The 26,402-nt window shown below is 37.4% G+C and overlaps 1 protein-coding gene across 3 annotated transcripts in view; it reads right to left on the reverse strand.

The window, feature by feature from the left end:
- LOC127433270 (talin-1-like) overlaps window positions 1–26,402 on the reverse strand; it is a 264,085-nt gene that overhangs the window by 55,353 nt on the left and 182,330 nt on the right. For all 3 annotated transcript variants that reach the window (XM_051684988.1, XM_051684989.1, XM_051684990.1), the window contains 14 exons: window positions 17,317–17,460; window positions 15,747–15,908; window positions 15,527–15,667; window positions 14,373–14,554; window positions 14,137–14,269; window positions 13,459–13,560; window positions 10,847–11,017; window positions 9,730–9,978; window positions 7,965–8,084; window positions 7,281–7,427; window positions 5,937–6,103; window positions 4,580–4,763; window positions 2,222–2,347; window positions 658–774 (listed from right to left, as the gene is read on the reverse strand). In XM_051684988.1, coding sequence (XP_051540948.1) covers window positions 658–774; window positions 2,222–2,347; window positions 4,580–4,763; window positions 5,937–6,103; window positions 7,281–7,427; window positions 7,965–8,084; window positions 9,730–9,978; window positions 10,847–11,017; window positions 13,459–13,560; window positions 14,137–14,269; window positions 14,373–14,554; window positions 15,527–15,667; window positions 15,747–15,908; window positions 17,317–17,460 — 2,145 coding nt within the window. The remainder of the gene's footprint in view (window positions 1–657; window positions 775–2,221; window positions 2,348–4,579; window positions 4,764–5,936; window positions 6,104–7,280; window positions 7,428–7,964; window positions 8,085–9,729; window positions 9,979–10,846; window positions 11,018–13,458; window positions 13,561–14,136; window positions 14,270–14,372; window positions 14,555–15,526; window positions 15,668–15,746; window positions 15,909–17,316; window positions 17,461–26,402) is intronic.

The following is a 26,402-nucleotide window of genomic DNA, read 5'->3' on the forward strand; positions in this document are numbered from 1 at the left end:
AACTAACTAATATTGGCATACTTTCATGGTATATAGCCAGATGGGAACTGGTTTCTCCCAAGGATTTTTTTCTAAATTAACTAAAATCTTATGGAGTTTTGGGTTCCTTGCCACAGTCACCTTTGGCCTACTCTCTGGAGGCCTAAAGACAAATAATTTTAAGGCATGATTTTCACTGAAGTTTTTCACTGAAACTGCTCAACAAGGAAGACATTTAAGACATTATATACGTAATGTAAATGTAAAATGTATATATGTAATGTAAAAAGTGCTTTATAAATAAAAACGACTTGACACACTTTGACACAAAACGGATTTTTTTTTGTCCAGACTATTTACATTCATTAAAGACAACCAACATTTTTGACCAAGAAATGCATTTGATCGTGCACACACACGCTCATGCCTTGCGATCTTCAGAGCATGCATGCAAATATGCACGTGAGTGTTCAAAAGCAGCCGCCTTTCATTACCAAACTGAGTCGGTTCTACAGGCACTGCAAAAAGACTGGTATTGATACATCTTTATTATTTTAGTTCCTCGTGAGGACAAAACATATGATTAACACATAGACTTTGGACATCAGGACATAAATTAAATCCTTACAGAGTTAAACATGTTTTCAGCAATATGTTTAGTGAAAGTGTGTCTCTTACTGCCAGTTCCTGTTTAATGTGCTCTATAGTGGCCTCGAGCGCTCGTGTGCCTTTAGTGGCTTCATCCTCCACGGCCTTTACTGTCTTCAGCAGAGACGTCACGTTAGTCACCATCACCTGATGACAAAAATACATCACAAACTCTTCAAACACTTTTGCATTGTGATTCACGTTCAGCCATTTAAGAGGATGTGCTGAAATAACGTTATCAAAAGAGAAACTAACAATCAGTTCTAATTACAGGTGCATGATATTTTGGCTGATGCACATAGCTGAGACAACTTATATTATAAATCCATACTATTTTTTATATATATATATAAAAAAAATTCAGTTCACACACTTTATAACATTATATTGTACAGTATAAAAGATGGATAACTTTTTAGTGTTTTTGAAAGAGTTTACTGTTTGAATTGGAAACAAATCTAGGTCTAATATTATCTGCTTCAAATATTAATGAAATCAGACTAATAACAATAATAATAAAAAAAAACAAAAAACAAAAAACAAAAAAACAACCCTAATAATTGCCGATACTGATATGGTCACCAACATATTGTGCATAAGTAATTTATTTTCATTATAAACCAATGTGCTCCAGGTCAGTGGAAAACAGAAAACAATGCTAAATGCAAACAATAAAATGCAACTAATCATATAACCATGAACAATTAGGATAGGAAAATTAATAGACTTAAATTTTTTAAAAGGAAGGAGAAAACACTTCCCATATCTTTTGTTGCTGACGTCAAACTCTAAATATTTTGCCGCAAATTTATCAGTCACTTCCTAGAAGCTAGCCAAATTAAGCAGATGCCAATTAAAAAAAAAGACAAACAATTTTTTTTTTTTTTTTTATATTGTTGTTTGGTAAGGCTAATAAGGCTATTAACAACATAATATATGGCGGCAGGATTATTAGGCTTCATTTACACTGCAAGCCAAAGCACAAATCAAATATTTGGACACATACCTGATTTTTGCTGCATCTGTTTGCATTCAAGCTAGACATAACCGACTGTGTTTACATTCATCTCTCGCAAGATGTGCATTATTACTATGCATTTGACCGTTCTTACGTGCAGCAAGAGCGCGTTAGTCTCACGATAAATGCGTTAATGCGTCCTTTTGCATAAATTTCACCTTGTTTCCAAGATTTAGCACAGCTTCAGCTCTTTGCTAAAAAATGAATCCATGGACATTCGTATGGACTCCAGTTAAAACTCTAATAATTAATTTAGCTCTGATTCAAAACATTTCTAGCTTTTCCCACACACTTTTGAGTTGAATTTTGTTTTGTTTTTTTGTTTTTATTTACACAATATGGACACAATATTTTAATAAACCCCAACATAAATCTGGGGTAAAACTATCTGTTTTTATTTATTTATTTTCAGTCATTGAAATTTCTCTTGGATGTCGCACTTATGAAGCCTTTGATTTACACTTATGATTTAAAAGCTGCCTCTGTAGGCAGCTCATTAGGTATTGGTACAGAGCATGTGGAAGTGCTGTATGTGCCAGTGAATAAGTTGAGCCTTAACTTGCATGCATCTCTTACCTTAGCAGAGTTTTTGAGCTGCAACATAGCTGGATCATCATGTGGTTTACCAGCTGCTGCTTTAGTAGCGCTGATGAGGTCACCCAGTGCTTTTGCCACATCCTTCACAGCATTGATCAAAACCACCTGACAAGAGAAAACACACACATATCACAATGGCATACATCTAGAGTTCTGCCACAGCAGCCAAACACATGGGTATATTCTAAAATGTACATGTGTTACACATCTACTGTGCTAAAACCCAGTTTAGTGTTCAGACATGTAAAGAAAGTTGAAGTGTAATTAAACCCCCTTAAACTCCAAAGGAGGGCACTATATTGCAAAAAAACATTTACACTTAACATGTTAAAGTCTCCGTTTACAAGTCAGACATATGAGGTACCATTTGAAATCTTAGAATCTGAACTTTTCAGAGATAACCCCCACTTCTGCACGTTACTTAATATAATAGGGCCTCAGAAAATTTGTGTTGAAAATTAACACCCTCTAGAGGTAATGGGGTAGAAATATTTATATGAAAATAATAGCCCTTCACATAGCACATAAATGGACAAGTCATATATCGAATAAACGCTCTCACTCTCAGGAATGTGACTGTACAGTTTATTTTGTTGCCCTAATACCACAGTTCGAAAGATTTTCAAAAAAATCACAAAGTGAAATATGATTTCTGTAAGTCATCAAATACAAACATCTCTTTTATGCTCCAATAGATATTAGACTACATGTCTCTGGACAAGCACATCTGTGAATGCTAAAATGCGTTAGAGCGCCACCTACATTTCAGATCTGTATATTGTGATGGAATGTGATAGAGATTTATTTTTTCTAGTGCTTTCTGCCACCTAGTGGAATGAAATTAAACTTTTCAAAGTGAGGTAGAGTAAACAGAACCAGAATTACATGTTTACAGATTTAGGACATAATCATAAGATTATAAACACATACAATATTATTTATGAAAATAATTGGAGTCATTTGTTTGAAAAATTAGACTAATTTTGTACAATTAGTCCACAGTATGTGCGAATGATGAGCTTTTAAATTTGAGTGTGAAACATTGTTGGCGGCAGCCCAAAAATGCACCAGAGATTAAGGGGTTAAACCTTGCTTTTTCCATTAAGATTGAATTTATTTGAACAATACAGCTCTACTGAGATTCTAGAATATGACATGAATTTTTCAGTGGTGCCTTAGAAACAGCTGAAACCAGAGAAAAATTTTGTTGCCAAGCAGAGACCCAGGGCTTTCACAATTATGAAATTTGGCTGGCGAATAATTGTCCAACAAATAATTGCGATTATGACCATTAATTGTCTGTTTTAGGGCTTTCAATTGTCGTAAAACTGTCATACTTCTTAAGGTGTATGTGTGCTTCATACACCTTAAGAAGTCCTTTTTTAAACATGAAATCATATATAAAATAGGTATATATGGTTTCCTCTAAGGCTTTACAAATGTATAAATGGCATGAAAAACTATATTTTAAATATCAAAATATTAACAAATACTTCAAATATGTCTCTCTTTTTGGTCTTTGTCCATTTGTCCAAATTAAATTATATTATCAATAGTTAAATATTTATGCCCTAAGTTCTTCATTTTGACAAGTTGTTTTAATCCTTCCTTGGTCCTGACAATCAAGTTCAACTGTAGACCTCACCGGGTCAAATTGACCCGGCATAATTAATTACAACTCAACATCCGAATTTACCAAACTTCTCCCCAACAACTGATCATAAATCATTAATCTGCTTATTCAAGTTTAAACCCACAAACCCTTATTTCACATCAATAAAGACTGGAGGAAGAGATTCTGTGTGTATTTGAAAATCTGTTTCTTCATTCTATCATCTTCACAGAAACAGAGTAAGCAGGCGTCTAATTCTCTGTGTCACTGTGTGTCAATAACACTGCGTGTATGAACCCGCAATGGCCAAGAACATTTGCCATTACATGACCGTTAAATTAAAAGTAAAATCAGAGCGCTTTGCTTTCACTATCAATATCCTCGCTTATATTATCGCAGGAGTTTGGCACCAACATCCACAGACAGCGTGAGCTTCACAGCGTTTCACAAGCAGTTAATCTTCATGTGCTCTTCAGGAGCTGCCATGAGTGCAGTCATGGTGTGGCTCAGTGAGACACTCAAGACTTCATTTGGAGTGCTAACATAATGCAATAACATTGGAAAATGAGACACACAAACTTTGTTCATGGCATTTATTTTTTCGCTTAAAATTCCCTTATTTGGACTGTAAAATGTGACTGGAATTGCACAATAATCAGAGGATGATTTAATAATCGTGAAAAGACTACAGAGGACTGAACCAAACACACACATACACACAATACCTGTGTCTCTGGGTCTTCAGAACCCAGACTCGCTGCTCCTAGTTTGACCACATCAGCTAGTTTGGTGATGGTGTTGACTGAAGACTGCGCTGCCTGAGCTAGTTTCTCTTGACTCGCTCCAGCTCCAGAAACCAGCAGTTTAGTGTCCTCAACCAGAACTTTAGCTGTCTTCAAGATGTGCTCTCTAAACACACAGCAAATACAACATGATTAACATCACAGCTACAACCTGCTAATGGAGAAACATTTACACTGCTACTACAGGATGTACACTGCCACACATGTGACAAAAACACTTTGGATAACAATACTACAGCTCAGGATCTGATGATTTGGTCTCATATCATAGAAAACAGGATCTTGCTTACTCTTCTGATTAAAAAGTTTGATGTCCTTTGTAATACTGTAACGTTCACAACATAAAACTCCCAGACCATTTTTGGAAATTAAAATGCAAACACCGTAAACAGTAAACAACCATTAAAGGAATAGTTCACCCAAAAATGACAGTTCTCTCATCATTTACTCACCCTTATGTCGTCTCAAACTCGAATGAATTTCTTTCTTCCATGGAACACAAATGAAGATGTTTTAATGGAGATATGATGTCTGTTTGTCCATACAGTGCAAGGGAATGGTGACCATACGGTATATGGGTGAGTAAATGATAAGAAAATTACCATTTTTGGGTGAACTATTCGTTTAAGCTCATTAACATGAGGCCACCATTTACAGTACATATCAACACCTATTCAGTCTTTAGCAACTTGATATAGCATTGTTACTCATTTCACATGCAAGGAATTTTGCTAATCAACAGCGGTCTAATATGTGAAGTCATATCAAATCTACAACACCAAACAGATATTGTGTCAGGATGGTCGGGATGGTCAAACAAACAGTGCACTGTTTGATAGGCACAGGTTTTATGCCGGATACCCATCCTGATGCAAACCCCAGTGGCTGGGGGAGTCTCTCACATGTACAATTCACTTAACCTGCTTGTTTTTGGATTTGTGGGGGAAACCATGTGAACCACAAAGAAAGGCCCAGTTGAGCTGGGACTCAAACCCAGGATCTTCTTGCTGTGAGGCGACAGTGCTAACCACCGAGCCACTGTGCCACCCCACATATTTACTACTAACTACTAAAACAGCCAGCTTAATTCAGAGAGAGGGTGAAAAAAAGATCATTACTAAAACTTCACTAACATTATAAGGAGACTTCAAAGTAAAGAAAATTCTACAAATGTGTTGAATAATTCCTTGGCCCCTAAAATGTTTTCTATCATGGTCATTGTGATGTTCACAGGACAGATAGCAGGCAATAAAATCAAACAAGACTAGTTTTGAGGCACCTGTGGTCTGCAAATGTCTCTGCGTTCTCGCGGTTGAGAGTGCCTGCCGTGGCAAACATGATGGTGGTGTCCAGATCAGCGATGATGCCCGACACGGTGCTGGCAGCAGTGATACACGCCTGAGTGCCGCGATTACCCGCCTGAAGTGACGCTAACACGTGAGACACCTGAGAGAAAATAAAGACAGATGAGCACCCAAATGACATTCATCAAATAGGACACCCAGTATCTTCGAAGTTCCCTACTACTTTCCTAAAAATTTGATGAATAATTTAACATTCTGTCATCATTTACTCACCATCATATTGTTTGAAACCCATGTGACTTACTTTCAAAAAGAGTTATTTATAGCAGTACAATACAAGTGAATGTGACCATGACACAAAGTTTTGTATTGCTTTAGAGGACTTGGTAAATAGCGTACAACAGGGCTGAATGATTTGGACAAAAATCGAATTGCGATTACTTTAAACAATTGCGATTTAAGGGGGTCTGAGTAGCTCAGCGAGTATTGATGCTGACTACCACCCCTGGAGTCGCGAGTTCGAATCCAGGGAGTGCTGAGTGACTCAAGCCAGGTCTCCTAAGCAACCAAATTGGCCCGGTTGCTAGGGAGGGTAGAGTCACGTGGGGTAACCTCCTCGTGGTCGCTATAATGTGTGGTTCTCGCTCTCGGTGGGGTGCATGGTGAGTTGTGCATGGATGCCTCGGAGAATAGCATGAAGCCTCCACATGAATGTCTCCGTGGTAACGCGCTCAACAAGCCACGTGATAAGATGCGCAGATTGACAGTCTCAGATGCGGAGACAACTGAGATTCATTCTTTGCCACCCGGATTGAGGCGAGTCACCACACCACCACGAGGACTTGGAGCGCATTGGGAATTGGGCATTCCAAATTGGAGAGAAAAGGGGAGAGAAAAAGAAAAAAACAAAACAATTGTGATTTAAACTGCTATAACATTTACATAAAAACAAAACAAAACAAAAAACTAATGTTTCCTTCTGACAAAAATTAAGTCATGGGCAAACATGCTCTACTGCCAACAGAAATACTGTTTAAGAAAAGGTGTTCACACTTGAGTCCTCTTAAAAAGAACCAGACTAAATAAATAAAAAATACAGTGAAACAAAACAGTGTTTGTTTGTCCTTTTGGGAGCTTGACAGCCTGAGATCCCCATCCACTTTCACTGTATGGAAGAGAGCAACTTGGACACTCTGATAAACATTTCCTTTAGTGTTTTTCAGAAGAATGAGGGTTGTTAAATGAAGAAATAATTTTAGATTTTGGCTGAACTATCCCTATAATGTAAGGAATAAAAACAATGGTCAGTCTCCAGTCACCTTCTCTGAGACTTTCCGTGCACTGTCAATGAGCTCTTTCTTGGTGAAGGAGTCGTTTGGACTGCACTGTAGAGCTCCAGCTTTACTGACCAGACCAGTGCAGCTGTAACCCAACTCAGTCACCTGCTTCCTGATGTGAGAGCCAATCTAAAAAAACAAACCATTTAAGACACAGACAATCCTGATGTACTTGGGCTTTTTAGGCAAAGAATGACTTTACTTTTACACAAAGTATCTTCAAGTCAACATTGAAACATTGTACAATTTCATGTACTTCCGTAATGTGATGCATTTTCAAGTGAAACAGGACATTTAACACAGGAAAAAACAATGGACGGGACATTTTATTTTACCAATTTAAAATTGATTGGTATTTCGAAATTGGTATGGTCTCAATATGACAGGTGGAAGAAAAATAAGGGCATGATGATGTCAGCTGAAAAGGAAAGTCATTAGGGAGGTGGAGCTTATTACATTTTAATGAAAGATTGAGGACAAAAATTTATTTTCTTTGGAAAAAGTGCACTGATAAATAATGCACAATAAGAACAGGAACGTTAATTAAGAAAGAAATAGGGTAGATTTTTATATCACGTTGGCTTTAAGATAATTTCATGTGGAGGAGCCTCAAAATCCATAACGAAAGGACAGAAGAACAGAGGAGAGAGTTGAGCATCATTTTACCTCATCACTCTCTGCAGTTATGGCAGCACATCTGGCCTCTGACGCGAGGTCACCAAACTCTGTGGTCAGTTGATTGGCCAAACCACCCAGCTCATCAGGATTGGTGTTGGATTTGGTAACCTGGTAACATAGCATTTTAATAACACAGTCAATGTTTTCATTTCTATCAATGAGTCCTGAGCTATGAACCAAACCAACCAAGCAGTATTCAGACAAAGGTACAAGACTGTCCTTAAATTCTTATATTAGAAGAGGTACTACAGCATTGCGAATAATGTAATTGAAGAAGAAATGACGGTACAATATAAATCTCTTGATTTATAGTAATGGATTATTAGCATTAAAACAATACATTTTAAGTTCATCACAAAATATTGAGATATACACAAATATAGAAATAGTTTGAGAGTTTAGGCAGACCAACTCGATTACATGTTTCACAATGCTTCATGGGAGAGGATGATCGCTGCAAAGCTATTTTGCCGAAATTTTTATTTCCATGGTTACAGCAACTGCACTGATATTCTGGTTTTCTCTTCAGGATTATAGGTAGTGTGGTTCTTCACTGGGAGTGGCAATTAAACATGAAGTTCACACTTAAGATGGCTTCTACAGAAGCATACTGTATATGTCACCCAAACAGGATAGTTCACCCAAAAATGGAAATTCTCTCATCATTTACTCACCCTTATGCCATTCCAGATGTGTATGACTTTCTTTCTTCAGCAGAACATATTTGAAGAAAAATAGAAAAAATATCTTAGCTTAGTAGGTCCTTAAAATGCAAGCGGATGGTGATACGACCTTTGAAGCTCCAAAAAGAACAGACAGTCAGCATAAACGTCATCCATACGACTCCACTAGTTAAATCAATGTTTTCTAAAGAGAAGCAATCGCTTTTGGTGTGAAAAGGATAAATATGTAAGTACTTTTTAACTATAAATCATCACTTCTGGTCAGCAGAAGTACGTGCGTGTTACAAAATCGCGTTGGCATGTTCACGTGAGATCAGACACACGTGTGACATACCTAGAAGAGCGGCGCTGTTTACAGTAGGAGGAACGTTGTACAGAAGCTTAGTTGGTTTTGGTTTAGATATGTATTTGTATCTGTTTGTTTACTCACAATGGTGCATTTCTGTGCTCATCCTGGATGTCTCAAGATTACATCTGAACAAAATTATTACGTCACACAACATAGACAACGTGAATTCTACCCTTTTGTGAATGCGTATACTGCTGGTGACCGAAAGCGATGATTTATAGTTAAAAAGTACTTAAATATTGATGTTTTTCGCACCAAAAGTGATCGTTTCGCTTCAGAATACATTTAACCAGTGTAGTCGTATGGATGACGTTTATGCTGACTGTCTGTTCTTTTTGGAGCTTCAAAGGTCGTATCACCATCCACTTACATTTTAAGGACCTACTGAGTTAAGACATTTTTTCTTCAAATGTGTTCTGCTGAAAAAAGTAAGTCATATACATCTGGGATGGCATGAGGGTGAGTAAATGATGAGAGAATTTACATTTTTGGGTGAACTAATCCATTAAGACATATACAATACGCTTCTGTAGAAGCCAGGAGTGTGATTTTAAGTGTAAACGTTATGTTTAATTGCCACTCGTTTATGAATTATTAACGTTTATGAATCAACCCTTTCTGGGGTTTAAACCTACAACCTTTCAGTTATCAGCCCAGATCTTTAACCATTAAGATACACCAACTCTGCTGAACCCAATCTTCACCACTATTAGTCCTTTACCATCTCCTGAACGGTGACAGCGATGGCTTTGGCTGTCTTCACCATTGTCGTCTGATAATCTACAAACGTCCCTTCAGGTTCGAATCTGGGACTGTCCTCCATTTTATTGATAGCTTGAGTGATAGAGTTGACCATTCCGCCTACAGCTCCAGCAGCGCTGGCCGCCTCCGCCAGAGTTGCAGCAAGATCATCCACCGCTTCCTTCATCATCTGAACTGACTCCTCCAGAGCCTCCTGTGTGTGAGCAGCCTGAGGATACACACACACATGCACAGACATGTTTAATTAACTATCTAAATGAGGAAATACCATCTAGGACAGATTACGGACCGTTAAAATGGGGCCACCAACTGAGAGGCCTGCAAAGGCCTGACACCAGGAAACAAGCCACTGCAGATGTAAAACTCATATAGATAGATGAATGAACATCACTTGATTGTGAAATAAACAAAGAAATGAAAAATGTTATCCGTTCCAGCCACCTTCTCAGCAATAAGAGTGCCTTCAGATGACATTGTGCACGTAGTACATTGTCTTTTCTTTCGCAATATATTACACACATGGCGTGTTCATTTTTTAAACTGCAACTATGTGATTTTATATCAACTGTATTTTGCATATTTGCTATGCAATTTCGTATTAATTAAACATTACATTTGATAATTTGTTGGATTTGGCCTCCAAAGAGGCTGGTGCTAGTGTTCACCTACAAAATGAACACCAGCATATTCCATCCTTGAATGCCATAGAGTTCTATTGCTTTCATTTAAAGCTAATTATAATGATCGAACAGTAGCCTAACCTTAACCAAAACCCTAAAAGAAAACTTGTAGCAGTTTTACAATAATAATAATAATAAAACAAAACATCATTTGATATATGAATCTTTTTTCCAATTGATGCTGTCCCCAGATGCCCCCAAAGGGAAGGTTTGACCTGTTTAGCTGAGTGCAGGGGACAAATTTGTCCTTAAAGTACAGCTAAACTAACACACATACACAGTACTATGAGAACTATCTGGAGTAGAGATAATAAATATTAAATTTCAGTTTACATTATAATCCCCCGTCAGTACCCAATGAAGTAAGTGGTTTGTGTTTGGTTGGTGGCATCTCACCTTGGGGTTTCCACCGGCCTCTTTGGCAGTGTAGAGCATCTGTAGGGCGGACTCAGCCAGAGTCTTGGTCTGATCCAGCACGCTCATCTGCTGCTGGCTATTTAAGATCTTAGATGCTGTTCCGATGGCTGCCATGATAAGGGGCTCAAAGTAGCTGACCATCTGCGACACCTGTAACACCAGAGCACACCTACAGCTTCAGATAAACATCCAGACCAGTGCTTCTCAAACTTTTTGGGCCAAGTAGCACCTCTGATAAATTCTGAACATCCAAGTCCCACCTAGGCTGCATTCCACTTCACTTTAAACATCCATTTGCTAAGTTTCCTAAGCACTTCCCATTGGGGGAATCCCCGCTGCCATTTTGAACATCCGTTCCACTTGGTTAAGTGGGCGAGGGAAGTTTCTGTTGACAAACCCTTGACTCCTCGATTCTGACAGAGGAAGCGAGCATACTCAGATTTACACTTCAGGCAGCTCCATATAAGGGATGGGCATTCTGGTCATTTTGTCTACTTGAGTACTCACAGGTACTCACACACAAACATAACTGTATATTTAATAACATGTCTGACAAACATCTTTGTCTGCTGCATTGCGTCTTGTTGTTCCAGTGTATCGTCTATTCATTATTATAGGCTGTTATAAAATAATGCATTACAAAATGTACAAAAGATTGCATAATCAAAATATAATGCATCATATTTTGTCATTATGTGAAGATTCGCTGCCCAACTCAATGAAAGAATGTGCACAACATGCATCTGTCTGTTCTTCCTTCAGGTTACCGTAGTAATCTTTGTAAGTGTGCACCAGACTTTTTAGTGAGTGTCTGAACAGTCTATTTCCAAATCGCTTTCAGTTTTGAAGACGCTGCATTCTGTTCCATTTAGCTGCACTCAGTCTAGCTGTTTGAAACACTCGCCTGCTGTATATGCACTGCTTCAGCGCGTTCAGTCCACTGCCACACGCCTGGTGTGTGGGTGTCTCCCCAAGTGTTCGCTACTGTGGGGAAAGCCGCGATGCTCTGTATTGTTGTTGCTGTGATGATTAATGAAGCGTTCCATTCAACAAGAAGAGTCAGAATTTCCACTTTTCAGCTGAGGAAAGTGCAACGGAATGACACATTATGTCGTACTTCTAACTTGGAAACTCATGCAGAAATCTTCAACTCCCATTTCGTCGAGATGCAGGTGTGTGTTACGTCACAAAAACATTTCGGTACCCAGGGCAGGGAGGTTTACAGTCAGTGACAAACATTCAATTTGATTAAATAATATCCATTAACGAGTCAAAGCTCTTACATAAAATGATAATAAAACGTGTTTAACAAACGTTTTGCAGAGACAGGTGTTCAAAACATGGTTAATTACACTCTTTAGATTATCATAACGATAGCATTCCAGCATTGTATATCAGTTTGATTGCTATAACCACAACATAATCAGTCTCAGAATTAAAAATAAGCTCCCTCTTTGAAATGTTTGTGTTTAGTTGTCAGGTAATTGTCAATGAATTTTGAATTAAGTGACAAGTCACATCATACGTGATCACCATCGATCATCGATTTCATGATCGATCATTGGTGCCACATCCGAATACCCGAGCGCATCCCTACTCCATACACCATAATGCAACTCGATTGTGAAATCACAGCACAGATCGTGCTTATGCTGTGTTCCATTCAACTCGGAAAGTGCAATGGAACGCCACTTGAAGTCGTAATTCCAACTTGAAAAGTAGTGCAGAAATTTTTAACTCCGATTTCGCCGAGATACAGGTGCGTGACACCAAACAATCATGTCGGCACCCAGGAAGATATACAAAATAAGTGATAAACATTCACTTGTATTAAATAATATCGATAAATGAGTCAAAGTTCCTACATTAACTGATATTAAAGCGTGTTTAACAAAAATTAGCAAAGTAGCAGGTGTTCAAAACATGGTCAATTATACTCTCTTTTGATAATCGTACACCTGTAGCACAAATGCTAGCGTTGCAAATTGTTTATGAATTCGGTTGCTAGGAGACATCTCTGGTGACAGTCAAACACCTGCAAAGCTAACAGGAGAGTTGCAGTTTTGTTTCCTTAAACGTCATCATCCGAGCATCTGGCAATGGAATGCATTTATGGTTGGAGATCGGAGATTCACCAGTAAACTGACACGATAAGTAGAATGAGCCACTTAAAACTAATTTAGCAAAAATGTAGTTATAGTAACTTAAGAGACCAGGTTGACCGAAGCTTAAAAAGTTAAAACTTCTCCTGTCAGACTGGTAACATTATTGATATCATGCTCAAAATTGAGTGCTGAACAGTGTTTCTTTGTCAAAAGCAGGCCACAGGGCAGGCCTTTATGAAATCGATCATCTGGATGCTTACTTTGAGAGCAAATAGAATAATGCTAGCCTTTTTGTCTGTCAAACTAAAATGCGAGCCTATATTTATCATCTTTTTAGTATTGTACATTTCCAGAGTCTTGTCACCTACCACTTGGGAACACTCCACATACCGCTGGTATATCAATGCCGTACCATAGTTTGAGAGCCACTGAGACACATTAGGAGATGGCTTAGCGTTTTACTGAATGTGGGTTGAATGGTTTCACCTTGTGACCCAGTTGAGAGGCATCAGCGTGAGCTGCAATGGCCACCGGTTCAATAAGGTTACTGATCTCATGCACGGATGCTGCCATTTGCTCATGAAGAGCCTATGAACACAAAACAATATCACTATAAAAGAGAACACTTTACAAGAACATACACTAATAGCATTAACAAATGCTATATTATATAATGCTTAATGAAAGTTATTTTAATGTGTTAACTAGTGATGCACAATTTATCTGTGACTATATTGTTGCCAGCCATCATTTTTCTTTTATTTTAATTTTTATTAAAAATGATCGGTGTCAACCTGATTAGGCTGATATTATAAGCATACAATTTTCCACTTTAAATACTCTATGCCAATGGCAGGTTTCAAAAGTGCTGTTCTACTGTGCATTATAATGTTTTGAGGCCTGATTTCATGGAAAGCATGTGATTTCACTTTGTGTGAAAGCCATTTTGGTTTAAACAGGCAGAACAGCACAGACTTATAATATCAGCCACCATATGTTAATGGCCATATCATAAAAAAAATAATCAGCTATTGGTGTAATCATTATATTGGTTTGTCCCTGTGGTTTAAAGAACCATAGCCGACCACAATGACTAATTTCCTTTAAAAAAAATTAACATTACAGATATTGTTCAAGTTGATTATTACTGTATTAAAGTCTAACCTCATGTGAGATGTCATCTCTAGGTGTGAGCTGTTGACTGATGGCCGCCAGTGAAGCTTTATCCACCTCACGAATGCAGTTATTCAAAACCTCAATGGCATCGTCACACTCCCTCTGTCCCGGAGCCTTTTCTCTGAGAACAAACATGAGCTCCATTATTAACAATGCACCATGTACAATACCTTCAACAGTTCCACTGACAGGTGTGTGTTGTATTCTGAAGGTTGTGTGAATACCTCATATTGGTGATGAGCTTCTTGATGGAGTCAGACACGGTTCTGGAGTGTCCCGCCAGCACGGACCATTTGGGTGGGTCTTTGGGGTTGACAGCCAGTGAGCGGGCAGTCTGGATCAGGCCTGTGGAGCTCTCCAGCATGGTCTTAGCGGCTGCTACGATGGGGTCCATCGCTGCCAGACCCTACACTCACAGACAACGCAACTTTATTAAAAAATAAATAAATAAATGTAACCCACAAAGCAAATCGACTTACTGGGTAAACACCTGTGGCAGTAGAAAAAAACGTATCGGGCAACCATACTAAATTGATTACAATGATTTCAATTATGAATTTACATTTGAGTACTTTGACATTTGGTATTTCAATAACAAAATACACTGTGCCAACAGCTTGCTCGTGCCATTAACATTTTTATAAATATCACAGCAGGCATAGGCGATTTTACTGCCAACTTGACTGAACTGCAGACTATATGTAGGATGTACTATAATGATGAAAATATAAAAAAGCCACATAAAAGTTTTAAACATTTTATAGCAAGTGTTTCTATAAATGTTTTGAAATAATAATACAGTCATAATACAGGAAACCCAGGAAAAATACAGGAAAACCAAAACTATGGTAATAAAAATCATTATCATTCAGAAAACATGGTTAGTTTTACTATAGTAACACCATGGTTCATTTGTGTTATATGTACCATGGTTTTTAAAAACATGGTTCTTGCCACAAAAAATGGTTACATGGTTAATGCAGGTTTACTATGATAAAACCATTGTAAGTTTTGTGGTTACTATGGTTGTACTACAAATACAATAGTTCAACTATAATTGGTTAATTTTCATAAAGGATGAATAAAAGTAGTGTGAGGGAAAATATTGTGAGGGATAGAAAAATGTATTGGAAGGGAACACAAACTATAGCGAAAAATGCAAAACTACATCTATCTATCCTTTATGGGGCACCTAAAAAGGTTTTATAATATTAGTCTTACTGCATTTAGTTTTGTTGTTTGTACCACGTGTTTTACCACATGGATATTGGTGGCGAAGCTACACAGATTCAAGGTGCCTTGATTCAAAGGCAATCAGATTATAAAGCCAGTGAGTGAGTTTCATCATGGTGAACTGTCAAAACAGTAGAAAAGGTACCTCTGGACTGATCTGTGCAGGTACACTGGCAAATTCTGGGTTTGAAGCAAAGGCGGTCAGATTATCCACAGCCTCAATGAGCGGTCCAGTGGCTTCCTTACACTTCTGCCTGTTCTCTTGGTTAAAGGCCCCATCAAGAGCCTGACATTACAGCACAAACAGACATTGTTAATAACACAGAAACACAGTAGAGGGGAATTGCTCTAGTCTCAGAACTCACTTTAATGGACTTAACGAGGTTGGCGGTGCTGTTCGCCACCTCTTTGGCACTCTGGACGAACTGTCTCTTAGCAACAGGATTGGATGTTTTAGAGGAGGCGATACGGCAGGCATTGCACAGGGATGAGGTGTGTTTAGCAACAATAGTGGCAGCAGAGAGGACCTTGGGACATAAAAGTGTCAAATATTTATTTATTTTTTGTCAGGTAATGTATATGTATTTTTTTTCTATCTATATCTTGGTTCAAAACTGGGTCAAAAGGGTATTTTTAGTCATTGATTTCCTGTTCGTGTGAAATACAATAGCTAGTTAAAGATCGATATGTCAGTCAGGCCAATGTTTGGTGAGAATATTGGCATCAGCTGATAACTGTGATTAACAGAAGCATGATCTCTCCCTTGTGTTCCAAAATTTACCAAAAGCCAGAGTCAATGTATAGTAAACAATTTCTGTTTTCAAATATATACTGGATTTAAATTTTTTTTTTTTATTTATATATATATATATATATATATATATATATATATATATATAATTTAAAGCATTTTACCATAAGGCTGCAACATAACAAAATGTGAAAAAAATTAAGGGGTCGGAATACTTTATGAATGCACTGTGTGTGTGTATATATATATATATATATATATATATATATATATATATATATATATATATGCTAAAATGCTTTAAATTATATATATATATATTTTTTTTATTATTATTATTATTTTTTTTATCAGTCTACACCCCATAGCCCATAATGACAAAGCAAAAAACAACATTTTGATAACTTTGCAAATTTATATACACTACCGGTCAAAAGTTTTGAAACACACTCTTTGTTATAATTGTTTTTTTTTTTTTTTTTTTTTTCACATTTTAGAGTAATAGTAAAGTCATCGAAACTATGGAATAACATAAATGGAACTATGGGAATTATGTTGTGACTAAACAAAATCCAAAATAAATCAAAACTGTTATATTTTAGCATCTTCAAAGTAGTCACCCTTTGCCTAGAATTTGCAGACATGTTCTCTTGACATTTTCTCAACCAACTTCTTGAGGTATCACCCTGGGATGCTTTTTAAACAGTATTGAAGGAGTTCCCATCTATGTTGGGCACTTATTGGCTGCTTTTCTTTATTATTTGGTCCAAGTCATCAATTTCAAAAACTTTTTTTTTTTTATTAAATTTTAGTTTTATGATGAAATAAATTAATATGGTGGCACAATTATATTTTTGTCTATAAAACTAATTTCAAACATTCAATACTACATTTCTACAATGGCATCTGAAACTGAAAACAACTGATTTTAAATGATGCTGCATCCAAGCTGCTAGGTGTCAGTGTAAGTGCAAGATGAGACAAAAACAAAAGTTACTGAGTGCACCTTTAAATTAACCATCACATATACTGTACATCGGCCATTGTAAAATAAAATAAAAAGCTCTATCAAGGTAAATACCTTTTCTAAACAAGTACAGTACTCCCAAGGTAGAAGTTCACCCCTCCCTTACAAAGACATTCTGTTTTTTTCTATCTCTGGCAGGTGTGACTGGAGCTGTTACCTGGGACTGGGTGCAGGCCGGGTCGACGAGGTTCTGACAGGCCATCTGAATAGACTGTTTGGCTCTGGCGAATTGAGAGGGGTCCACAAGACCCTTCTGCCCAGCATGACTGTTCGGGTCAGACACACCCACCAGATACGCACCCTATGAGTGACACAACACATCACCGACCAATCAATGACCATATTTGAAAGAATGAAAACACTAGTTCGGGTCTAGTGACATTCAGTGTTTCAGAACACACACAAGCTGATTCTGATCAGTAGAGATGTGCCCGAAGCTCATTTCCTTTAGAAAGGCATGAATAATGACTTCAAAACGAATAACGAACAATCCTGATTAAAAGAAAAAAATATTCATATACTGATTACCCAACAGTGATATTTTAATGAACATACATAAAATTACAATGGAATGTTGAGCCTGTGAAGCTAATAATGTGAACCTAAAAGAAAATGCACATGGCGTGATTGTGATTGTGAGTGTCTCAAAACTAAGTAGTAAATAAGTAGTAACTAAGAGTACCATTAAACTAAGATTCTAGATCAGAGCTACTCAACTTTGGAAAGCTTAGGGGCTGCAAACTGGATCCATGTAGCCTCGAGGGCCGCACTCTTAATTTTTATAGTAATTCTTATATATATATGTTTATTATATATTTACATTGGCAGCCAAAAGTTTGGAATTATGTACAGATTTTGTTCTTATGGAAAGAAATTGGTACTTTTATTCAACAAAGTGGCATTCAGCTGATCACAATGTATAGTCAGGACACTAATAACATGAGAAATTACTATTACAATTTGAAAAACATTTTCAGAACTTCAAAGAGTTCTCATCAAAAAATCCTCCACGTGCAGCAATGACAGCTCTGCAGATCCTTGGCATTCTAGCTGACAGTTTGTCCAGATACTCAGGTGACATTTCACCCACACTTCCTGTAGCACTTGCCATAGATGTGGCTGTCTTGTCGGGCACTTCTCACACACCTTACAGTCTAGCGTCTTTTGCCTGTGCTGTGATTCCCACAGTCTTTTAGCACTCTTTTCTTTTTCTTTTTTTACACTCTTTTCCAATTATCTGTTGTCCAATGTCTGTGTTTCTTTGCCCACTCTAACCTTTTCTTGTTTTTCTGTTTCAAAAGTGGCTTTTTCTTTGCAATTCTTCCCATAAGGCCTGCACCCCTGAGTCTTCTCTTTACTGTTGTACATGAAACTGGTGTTGAGCGGGTAGAATTCAATGAAGCTGTCAGCTGAGGACATGAGGTGTCTATTTCTCAAACTAAAGACTCTGATGTACTTATCCTCTTGTTTAGTTGTACAGCTGGCCTTCCACATCTCTTTCTGTCATTGTTAGAGCCAGATGTCCTTTGTCTTTGAAGACTGTAGTGTACACCTTTGTATGAAATCTTTTTTTGGCAATTTCAAGATTGAAAGCCTTCATTCCTTAAAACACTGACTGACTGATGAGAAAGCTGTTTCTTTTTTGCCATTTTTGACCAAATATTGACCGTAAGACATGCCAGTCTATTGCATACTGTGGCAACTCAAAAACAAACACAAAGACAATGTTAAGCTTCATTTAATGAACCAAATAGCTTTCAACTGTGTAGCAAGTGATTTTCTAGTACCTAATTAGCAGTTTAGCATGATTACTCAAGGTAAGGTGTTGGAGTGATGGCTGCTGGAAATGGGGCCTGTCTAGATTTGATCAAAAATGACTTTTTTCAAATAGTGATGGTGCTGTTTTTTACATCAGTAATGTCCTGACTATACTTTGTGATCAGTTGAATGCCACTTTGGTGAATTAAAGTACCAATTTCCTTCCAAAACAGCTAAATCTGTACATTACTCCAAACTTTTGGCTGCCAGTGTATATATACAATTAATTTATTTTGTAGTGAAAATTTTTATAGTAAGAATTATTAATTTTATAATATTATATAATATTTTATCATACAAGCCAATATAAAAGCCTATAAATTAGGGGTGTAACAGTTCAATTTTCTCATGGTTCAGTTTTAATTTTTCAAAGAGCCCCTTTCAACCACATTCATTGCAATAAAGAAAACGGATATGATCAGTTCTGTTGTCACTGTCAACACAAGACACTGTCAACTTATGAACTCCATGAGTGTTCAACATCACACTTAACTGAGATACATTCAAAAACAAGAGATATATATCCACTATTAACTACAAAACTGCTCCAGAGAGGTCATAAAGATTTGTTCACCCTCTTTAGTGTTTTGCAGTGAAGTAATGCAGATCACTAATAAGCAAATGCTTATTAGTGATCTGCGTTACTTCACGCAAAACATGATGCCGTCTCAACGCCGTTATTGAAGGATAAACTATTATTTATTTCCTGTTATGACTGTTATCATGATGAGCATGTATCTCCATTGAGCTATTCAAACAGGTTTGACAGATTCTCGCTGATGAGTGACTCTCAGGCGAGACTGAGAATGCGCATTCTTGATTGACAGATGGCACGTGTGCGCACATACGGATTCTATGAATGCTCGCGCAAACTGACTGCAGCTCTCATGAAACATCAGCTATGCTCAGATATATTCTTTGTTGTTTATTTCATTTGTTGCATCCTTTTACAGTTTATTTCCCTTTCTAACTGTGCTGCGCTTCAGCAATAGAGCTACCGTAAATACACTTGAAAATGGACACCTCACAATTCATGCACATTTGATAGGCTATTGATAAATAATTTTATTTTTTTTGTCATTAACAATTTTTATTGATTCCACATTCAAATCAACACAAACAGCACATGAAAATATGGAATCAACTTTCAACAAAATATACCCCCCCCCCCCCCCCCCACCCAACACACATTTCAGTGGTCAGACACGAATAATAACAGACACACATACAAGCAGACAGTCCAAAGAAAATACTCAGACATAAAAAAATAAAAATAAAAACTAAAAATTTTCCAAAAAAAAGAAAGAAAGAAGTTTCCACACATCAATTAATTACATACACACCATTTAAGCTGTCCCTCTCCACTGTTCCTCCCTGGCAACCCTCCAAGAAGGCCAAATAAGTGCCTCACTTCTTCTCAAAGGCACCCAAGCTGCCCAGCCGTCTATGCGACAACTTTTCAAAGGCTGCCACTGAGCCCAATTCGGTGCACCACTCATGAAATGAGGGTGCACCAGCCGACTTCCATCCCCCAAGGATCCCTTTCCTGCCGATCATCACACTGGTAAGGACCCAGTTTTTAATATGTGTATTCCCTAAGTTAACCCTGCCCCATCACCCAAAATACAAAGTCTGGTGCAGAACAAAATCTGAGTGCCCAGGATCTCACAGACAACTCTGAACCCTCGACCAAAACTCTTGAATCTTAATACAATACCAAAAAACGTGGGCTATGTCCCCATCCTCTGATTGGCATCGCCAACAGGTGGGTGTATCTTTAAGACCAAGCCTATGCAATCTAGAGGGAGTCCAATAAAAACGATGCAGAATCTTAAATTGAATGAGGCGCATCCTTGCATCCCTAGACACAGAAGTGACATTTTTTAAAATCCTACCCCATTCTTCATCCTCCAGTACTAAATCCAAGTCTTTCTCCCATATCTTCTTAAGAGATGTCAAAACACCGTCCCCTAGACTCTGAATTAGCCAGGAATAATACGCTGAAGCCTCGTGACCCTTTCCAAAAGCCGCTAGTACCATCTCAAGAGTGTCTACAGCTTTAGGGGGCTGCGTACTACACCTAAAGATGGTACAAAGTAGATGGTGCAGCTGTAAGTATCTGAAGAATTGAGATCTGGGAATCCCAAACCACTGTGTAATATTTTCAAAGGATCTCTGCTCCATTTTCATACATGTCACCCAGCGTAGCAACTCCCTTCTCAATCCATTCTGTCTAGCAACAAGGGGACTTGTTAATACACAATTTAGGGTTTAACAAAATACTTGTGGCAACGTTCAGGTAAATGTCCGAATTGAGCATGCGGGAAACTTTTGTCCACACTAACTGCATGTGTGAGATAACGGGATGTGTCTTTACTTCTCTGGGCAGCTTGATAGAAAGACATTGCAATGGCAAGATAGGGGCAAGGACCTCCTGTTCAATAAAGAGCCAGGGAGATATAAATAAAGAGCTCTTTCAGGCGGAAGTGACCAATGCGCCAAATGTCTGAGACCAAAAGCATAATAGTAAAACAATATTTTGGGGAAACCTAACTCACCTTTGTCAATTGGCCTGTGTAACTTGTTAGAATGCATTCAAGGGCGCTTACCATTCCAGATAAAAGATTTAGCTATACTATCAAATTTTTTTAAATTAAAGAGGGGAACTTCAATGGGGAGAGACTGTAATAGGTAGTTACATTTTGGAATACAATTAATTTTTATAACATTAACCTTCCCAATCATAGATAAATGTAATGAAGCCCACCTTTCCACATCACTCGAAAACTTTTTTTATTAAAGGGTCAAAATTAACTCTGACTAAATCACATAAATTTGCTGGGAATAAAATACCCAAATACTTAATGCCCTGTTTGGGCCACTGAAAGGTGCCCAGCTGAAAAGCTGTTACCGGGCAGAATGCTGTCAGAGACAGAGCTTCGGATTTAGACCAATTAACTCTGTATTCCGAAAATTTAAAAGGAATTGATCATTCTGTGGAGGCAAGGCATAGATCTAGTGGGGTCGGAGACGAATAATAAAATATCATCTGCGTAAAGCAAAAGCTTATGCGCCACACCTCCCGCCACCACCCCTGGAAAATCATCCTCCTTTCTTATCGTGGCTGCTAATGGTTCCAGGGCAAGACAGAACAATAATGGGGAAAGAGGGCAACCCTGCCAGGTGCCCCTATTCAGAGTAAAATAATCTGAAATTAATCCATTCATTTGTACTGCTGCTACCGGGTGTCTATAAAGTAACTTAATCCAACCAATAAATGTACTCCCGAACCCATACATTTCCAAAATCTTAAAAAGATAATCCCATTCTACCATATCAAACGCCTTTTCGGCGTCAAGTGAGATGGCAGCGATCAGAGTTTGATCATTCGCTACTGACCACATAATATTGATGAGACGCCTAATTAGAGCCGGACTGATATGGGATTTTTGAGACCAATACCGATTTTAGAGGGGGAAAATTCACCGATTAACGATATGGTGACCGATGTAGCTAATTTTTGAGCTGGAATGAAAACAGACCTTTTCTATGTGGATTGTGCACCGATATGACTATACAAAGGTACTCAGAAGGCTGCTTTCTTAAACAAATATTTTTATCAAAGAATATTTGACATTATTATTATACATTGTCAACAAATTCTAGAAATGAACACTGAGAAAATAAAGAATAAATAAAAATAAAATAAATAGCTAAATAAACATCAGTACTGTTTAGTATCAGTCAATTGCTGACCATTTAAATAAAGAATAAATAAAAATAAAATAAATAGCTAAATAAACATCAGTACTGTATGTTTAGTATCAGTCAAATGTTGACCATTAAAATAAAGAATAAATTCAAATAAAATAAATAGCTAAATAAACATCAGTACTGTTTAGTATCAGTCAATGGCTGACCATTAAAATAAAGAATAAATAAAAATAAAATAAATAGCTAAATAAACATCAGTACTGTTTAGTATCAGTCAAATGCTGACCATTTAAATAAAGAATACATTAAAATAAAATAAATAGCTAAATAAACAGTACCTGGTTGCACCAGCTATATGTACGTTACAACTTAGCCTAGTTGTGGCGTAAATGGGCACTAAGTCACAATTTACGCCCTACTAAATATTTGAGCGTTGCACCATTAAATTTATGTAGGACAAAACCCAGTGTATAAACTAAATATATACGGCAGCCTCCGATCAGGAGTAACCGATGGAATAAAAGAGTAATTTTTATGTCATTTAATGACATCAATGAGCTCATGTTTTGGTTGACAGGCATCAGTCCTTTCGACATATATGATGGTGTTGGCATTTACACTCACTTACATTTATGAAAAAAAAAAAAAAAACTTACTTTTAAGCGGCTCTTCAGTATGAAACCGATCTAATGGTGCCGTTTTTAGGGTGCGTCACACGGTGTCAAGTTTCAACACATTAAAAATATAATATATAGGATATTAAAATGAATAAATGTCTATTTTTCCAGCCTGTTGTATTAGTATTTATCACCCCTCATTTATTTTAGATACAGTTCCTATATATTATTATTTACACAGGGCAAATATACTATTTATTAAATCTACTTTTATTACGCATCCTATTTTAATGTCTGGAAAACCATACTTTTAAATATTACATTTTGTAAATGCAACAACTGGAATTGTTCGGTTGAAGGGGGTACCAAACTGTGAATCCTGAACAAAACACTTTGGTGAATACTAGGGATGTGCGAGACTAGTCGACTAAACGGTTCTGATGCTGCTAGTCGACACTGGAATTACTAGTCGGTTAATATTTCCCCCCGTTAAACTGATAATAATTTTTACACATTTACGTTTGGCTTTATATTTTTTACAGAGGCTGCACTTAAATTACTGTCATATTAATGTTACATATTTTAAATAGAATTAATAATACAAATATTGTTTACAAAAGAGGATATCTGGAGCAGATACAGAGTTTAATTTCACCTCAGGCTGCGTGTGCTTCTTCCCTCTCTCTCGCGGCGCGCGCAGGAAAATGTCCTCTCGCTAGACAAGCAAACTCAGCAAAGTAGTTATGAAATCACTTCGGTGGTGCGGGAATCGGCTTTCCAAATGTTTGAAAGTCCCTAAGGATGTTTTCACATTTGAGCCTTCTTTACAACTGTGCATGCTTGTACGTTATTTTTCCGCCGAGCAGGCTTTTTCAAGCGCAGGATAGCTCAGGTGAGTCAAGTCCCGTCTTTCACCGGACCATGTCGACGTGTTAATTTTACTCATCAAAAAATGTATGCTGTTTTAGAAAATAACTGTTTTAGACTAGTTATGCCATTTTTTTAATTTGCTGATTAAGAAGGCTATTTTCAACGAGGTGCCAACTGCTTAAAGTGTTAAACTATCTGTTGTTCTGTGTGCATGTCATGTTTAGAATACATTAGGTTTATTGCAGGCTACATCACAGGCCTATTTTTTCTATCTTATAGCTGACTGTTTTACTATGTTAAGTAAATTTTACTTTATGATTTCCGTTTAGAACAGGCTTTTAGGGTTGTTCCATTGATCCTGCACTATTCATTCAATTGTTTTCAATAAATATGTCTGTTAAATATTCGCTAATGTTGATTCAGTGAATGCGTGTCATGTTCTATATTTAATGTACAATGATCATAATTCAAGGTGAGCACGTCGCAGATAAATGCCCCTTTTCAGTGGAATTTACATCGGATTTGGAATAGATTAAGTATTTTAAATGGGTCGGGTACGCCGATACCGATATATCGGTGAAAGGCTAATATCGGCCAACTGACCCCGGATCTGGCCATCTGGCCCTGGAGCCCTGCCTGTAGGTAAGGCCTTAATTACCTCATCAAGCTCCTCCAAGGTAATCTCAGAATCAAGAGAATTTTTTTGCTCAGTCATCAATTTAGGGAGTTCTAATGGTTCCACAAAATGTCTAATATCTTCATCAGTAGACAAAGACATGGAACTACAGAGATCAAGATAGAATACTTTAAAAGCATTATTAATATCAATGGCCGAGGTAAAAATTTCACCACCAGCAGATTTCACTGAGGGAATGGTAGAAAAAGACTCTCTCTGCTTTATATATCTAGTCAAAAGCTTCCCTGCTTTGTCACCCGACTCAAAGTATGACTGTCTTGCCCTGAATAACCAAAACTCCCCCTTCCGTGATAAAATAGGTAAAATTTCCAGGGGAGCCGTATCATGGCTGACCCTGCGCTTTGACCCCAGCTTAGCTGGGATATGTGAAAAAAAAAAAAAAAGAATTTCACTGTATATGTGCAAATGTGTGATAAATAAATAACATTAAAATTATAATTATAAATTATAATTAATAGTATTATATCTGTAAGTCAATTCTCTGAGGCCATCAGACGACATTCGGCGCTTCAGCTCTGCCTCGGCACTTTTAATATTCCCTTCCAACTCCACGAGTTCACGTGCTTTGGATTTTTTGGTGAATGAGGCATACTGTATGATCCGGCCCCAAAGAACTGCCTTAAGTGCCTCCCAAGCCACGCCCACAGAGGATACTGAGGACCAGTTGGTCTCCATATAAACATTGATTTCAGTCTTTAACATTTGTTGGAAATCAGGATTTTGCAAAAGGGATACATTAAAGCACCAACTATATGAATTCTTTTTCTCCGTATGTGGCAACACCTCTAAACTCACCAGAGCGTGATCTGAGACTAAGATGTTTCCAATTGAGCAATCAACAACAGATGAAATGTGGGACTTAGATATATATATATAAAAAATCTATTCTAGAATAAATCTTATGGACAGATGAAAAAAATGTATAGTCTCTACCAGATGGGTTCAAAAGTCACCCAATATCTGCAAGACCAAGATTTTTACACATCCTGTGAAGCGTCAATGTTGCTCTAGGGGGCTTACACACTTTTGCTTCACTATGATCAACGACTGAGTCCATCAAAAGATTAAAGTCTCCTCCCAATATTATATCATGAGGGGTGCCAGCGGCATATAAAAAAGCCTTGATCATCAGCGTTAGGTGCGTAAATATTAGCCAAAATAAGACTTTGCCCCTGAATTTCTCCTAAAACAATAATGACTCTTCCTAATTTATCTTTAATCTGTTTGAGACATTTGAATTGTAGATGTTTATTTATCAGTATAATGACTCCCCTACTCTTACTTGAGCCCGCACTAAAGAAAACATGTCCACCCAATATCTTCCCAAATTTTTCAGCTTCCTGCAGGGAAAGATGCATTTCTTGAAGAAACACTATATCATATTTCTTATGCTTAAGAAAATAAATAACTTTCCTTCTTTTTATGGGGTGCCCCAACCCATTCACATTCCATGTGGAGAGAGACAATCCACTCATATTAACATTTGACATATTGGTATAATAGAAAAAATTAATCGTGTGTCAAAAA

The sequence above is a fragment of the Myxocyprinus asiaticus genome, chromosome 43 (genome assembly GCF_019703515.2).
Source record: "Myxocyprinus asiaticus isolate MX2 ecotype Aquarium Trade chromosome 43, UBuf_Myxa_2, whole genome shotgun sequence".
Taxonomy (NCBI): Eukaryota; Metazoa; Chordata; class Actinopteri; order Cypriniformes; family Catostomidae; genus Myxocyprinus; species Myxocyprinus asiaticus.